The sequence below is a fragment of the Chrysochloris asiatica genome, unplaced genomic scaffold, assembly GCF_000296735.1.
Source record: "Chrysochloris asiatica unplaced genomic scaffold, ChrAsi1.0 scaffold00005, whole genome shotgun sequence".
Classification (NCBI taxonomy): Eukaryota; Metazoa; Chordata; class Mammalia; order Afrosoricida; family Chrysochloridae; genus Chrysochloris; species Chrysochloris asiatica.
Window position 1 is genome coordinate 17,114,545 of NW_006408523.1, and position 2,376 is coordinate 17,116,920.

The window sequence follows — 2,376 nt, forward strand, 5'->3', positions numbered from 1 at the left end:
ACAACTGAGTATACAAGTATATACTCCTATTAAGTATAGTGGGTACACATTAGGTTCCTAACCACAGGTCAGCAGTTTGAGTCTACCAGGCGCTCCATGGGGAAAAGATGAGGCTTTCTGTCCCCGTAAAGATTTACAGCCTCAGAAACCTTGTACAAGGTTGCCATAAGTTAGTACCAACTCCATGAGCACACCACCACCACTGAGTATAAGGATTCCTGGTGTGGCGCTGTAGGATAAGCTGTGGAGTGTAGCTGCAAGGTTAGTGGTTCAAACCCACCAACCACTCTTCAGAAACCCTATACAGGATTGCTATGAGTTGGAACTGACTCAGTGTCACTTAACAACAACAACGGCACATGAAATGAGCCATTTCAGAAGCTGGGTGGGCGACCTCATTACCATCAAGAAAGAAGATGCAGGAGTGCATCCTTTGGACCCTGGGATCCCTGGGCATTGAACCTCCTAGATCCAGGGACAGAAAATCATGATGTGAGTGGAGTGGTAGCAGCAGACCCAAGTGTCAGCACAGGAGACAGCAGGGGGCTGGCCACCACTGAGCGAGGAAAGCTGGGTAGCTTCATACAGGAGGCTTGCATGTGGAGTAGAGTGCTTCCAAGCACTTAATTGAGGAGCTGGGTTTGCTGATCCACAGGTAGCTAGAGCTGAACACCTCCAGGCTGAGGCTTAAAGCTGAGTGGAGTGCCCTTTGGGCATTTGTCAGCAGTGCTAAAAGAGCTTTTTAACTGCCCAAGCAGAGCAGAATGAAGGCCAGGGGACACAGAGAGGCAGATAAGAGGCTTTCCTGACCATTGAGCTATATTCTGAACACTTCTAATCCTGAATTATGACCTGTTTGCTTCCATAGTATGCCCATAATCATGAATATGGTCTCTGTGGCCCTTGCAATGAATTATTGAACCCAGCTAAGAAGTAGAGAGCGCTGTGTGAGGCCTCGTTGGTGTCAGAATTGGTGTGGAACATTGAAGGGTGAAGGGGTAGGCATGTCTGACCTCTACCTAATAGGAATTGGTTTTGGGCTGACTTGCAGTTTGGTTCTCCTTCTCTCTCGTGAAATCGGAGCAGGGCATAAGCTATCTCCGTGCCCCTTTTGTATATACTAATTTCCTATCCTATTTTATTTAGGATATTTTCTGCTTCAAATAAAGCTTTGTATACAAATAACTAAAGAAAATAATTGATAATGTGATTTAAAAAAAAAAAAGCTTTCTACACAGATAACTTAAAAAAAATGATAATGTGATTTTAAAAAAACTTTGTTTATGAAAAAGTGTATGACATTTTTTTTTTTTTCACTTTTACCTTTGTATAACGTTCTCTATACCAATACCAATAATGCTATACCAGTACAATTCTCAATACCACTTTTGGGTGGTATTGCATATCATAGATCACCCATCTGTTAGTTTTTTATAGTAAGAAAGAGTGAAAAGACTTCATATCCTATGACGTCTTTCTGACATTATTACATGCTGCATCTTAGCTTAACTGGCAAATACAAATCATCAGTTTGTTCTCTTTGCTTTACAGTATGAGGGGACTTCAAAAAGTTCCTGGAAAAATTCCGTTATTAACTTTCAGTTCTATTGTTTCACAACTTTTTGAATGCCCTTCTATATGACCATCAGTAATTTTACATTAGTTTTTGTTTTGCATAAATTTTAATTTGGTATTAAAGTACAGTTTATAGTGTGTAAATCACTTTTCATGCCCATTTATCAACTGATTACTTTTATTTTTTTAAAAACAGTGAATTTATAGCAGAAGAAAGTAATGAGAAGTTTTGGCAGTTTTTGGAAACTGTACAAGAATTAGCAATTTATAAGCAAACAGGTAGGTGATGTACATGTTTCAACTGTTGATAATATGTGATTATGGGCACACATTAGGTATGTTGTTTCTGCTGCAAATGTCTGCGACTGAGTGCTGAATTGGGTCACTCACTCTAAACATTATATTTGAAGAAATGCTTTCATAGAAATTATTTTAGCCATCTATTTCAAAAATTTAGGCCTTTAGTGTATAATTTATGCTTTACTATAAGGAAACTCATAAAATTAGTAATGTTTGGGCATTATGCAATGACCAAGTAGATACAGAAATTAATGAATTAGGTTTTCTTTTTACCTTGATTTACTTGAAGCCATACTAGTATTATATATTACAATACTGCATTTTTATTACCAGAATACTTTTACGTTCTTCAAGATAATTTTTTAAATAAATTATGGGGCAACTATACCTGATGTGATAATATTTAAACAGTAAAGACTGAACACCAGAAGAGTTGTGGGATGACATCAAGAACATCATACTTGAAGAAAGCAAAAAGTCATTAAGAAGGCAAGAAATAAG

The 2,376-nt window shown here is 37.9% G+C and overlaps 1 protein-coding gene across 1 annotated transcript in view; it reads left to right on the plus strand.

Annotated features, from left to right (window-relative positions):
• Positions 1-2,376, plus strand: part of UGGT2 (UDP-glucose glycoprotein glucosyltransferase 2) — a 198,247-nt gene that overhangs the window by 6,219 nt on the left and 189,652 nt on the right. The window contains exon 2 of the mRNA XM_006832064.1: positions 1,772-1,854. Coding sequence (XP_006832127.1) covers positions 1,772-1,854 — 83 coding nt within the window. The remainder of the gene's footprint in view (positions 1-1,771; positions 1,855-2,376) is intronic.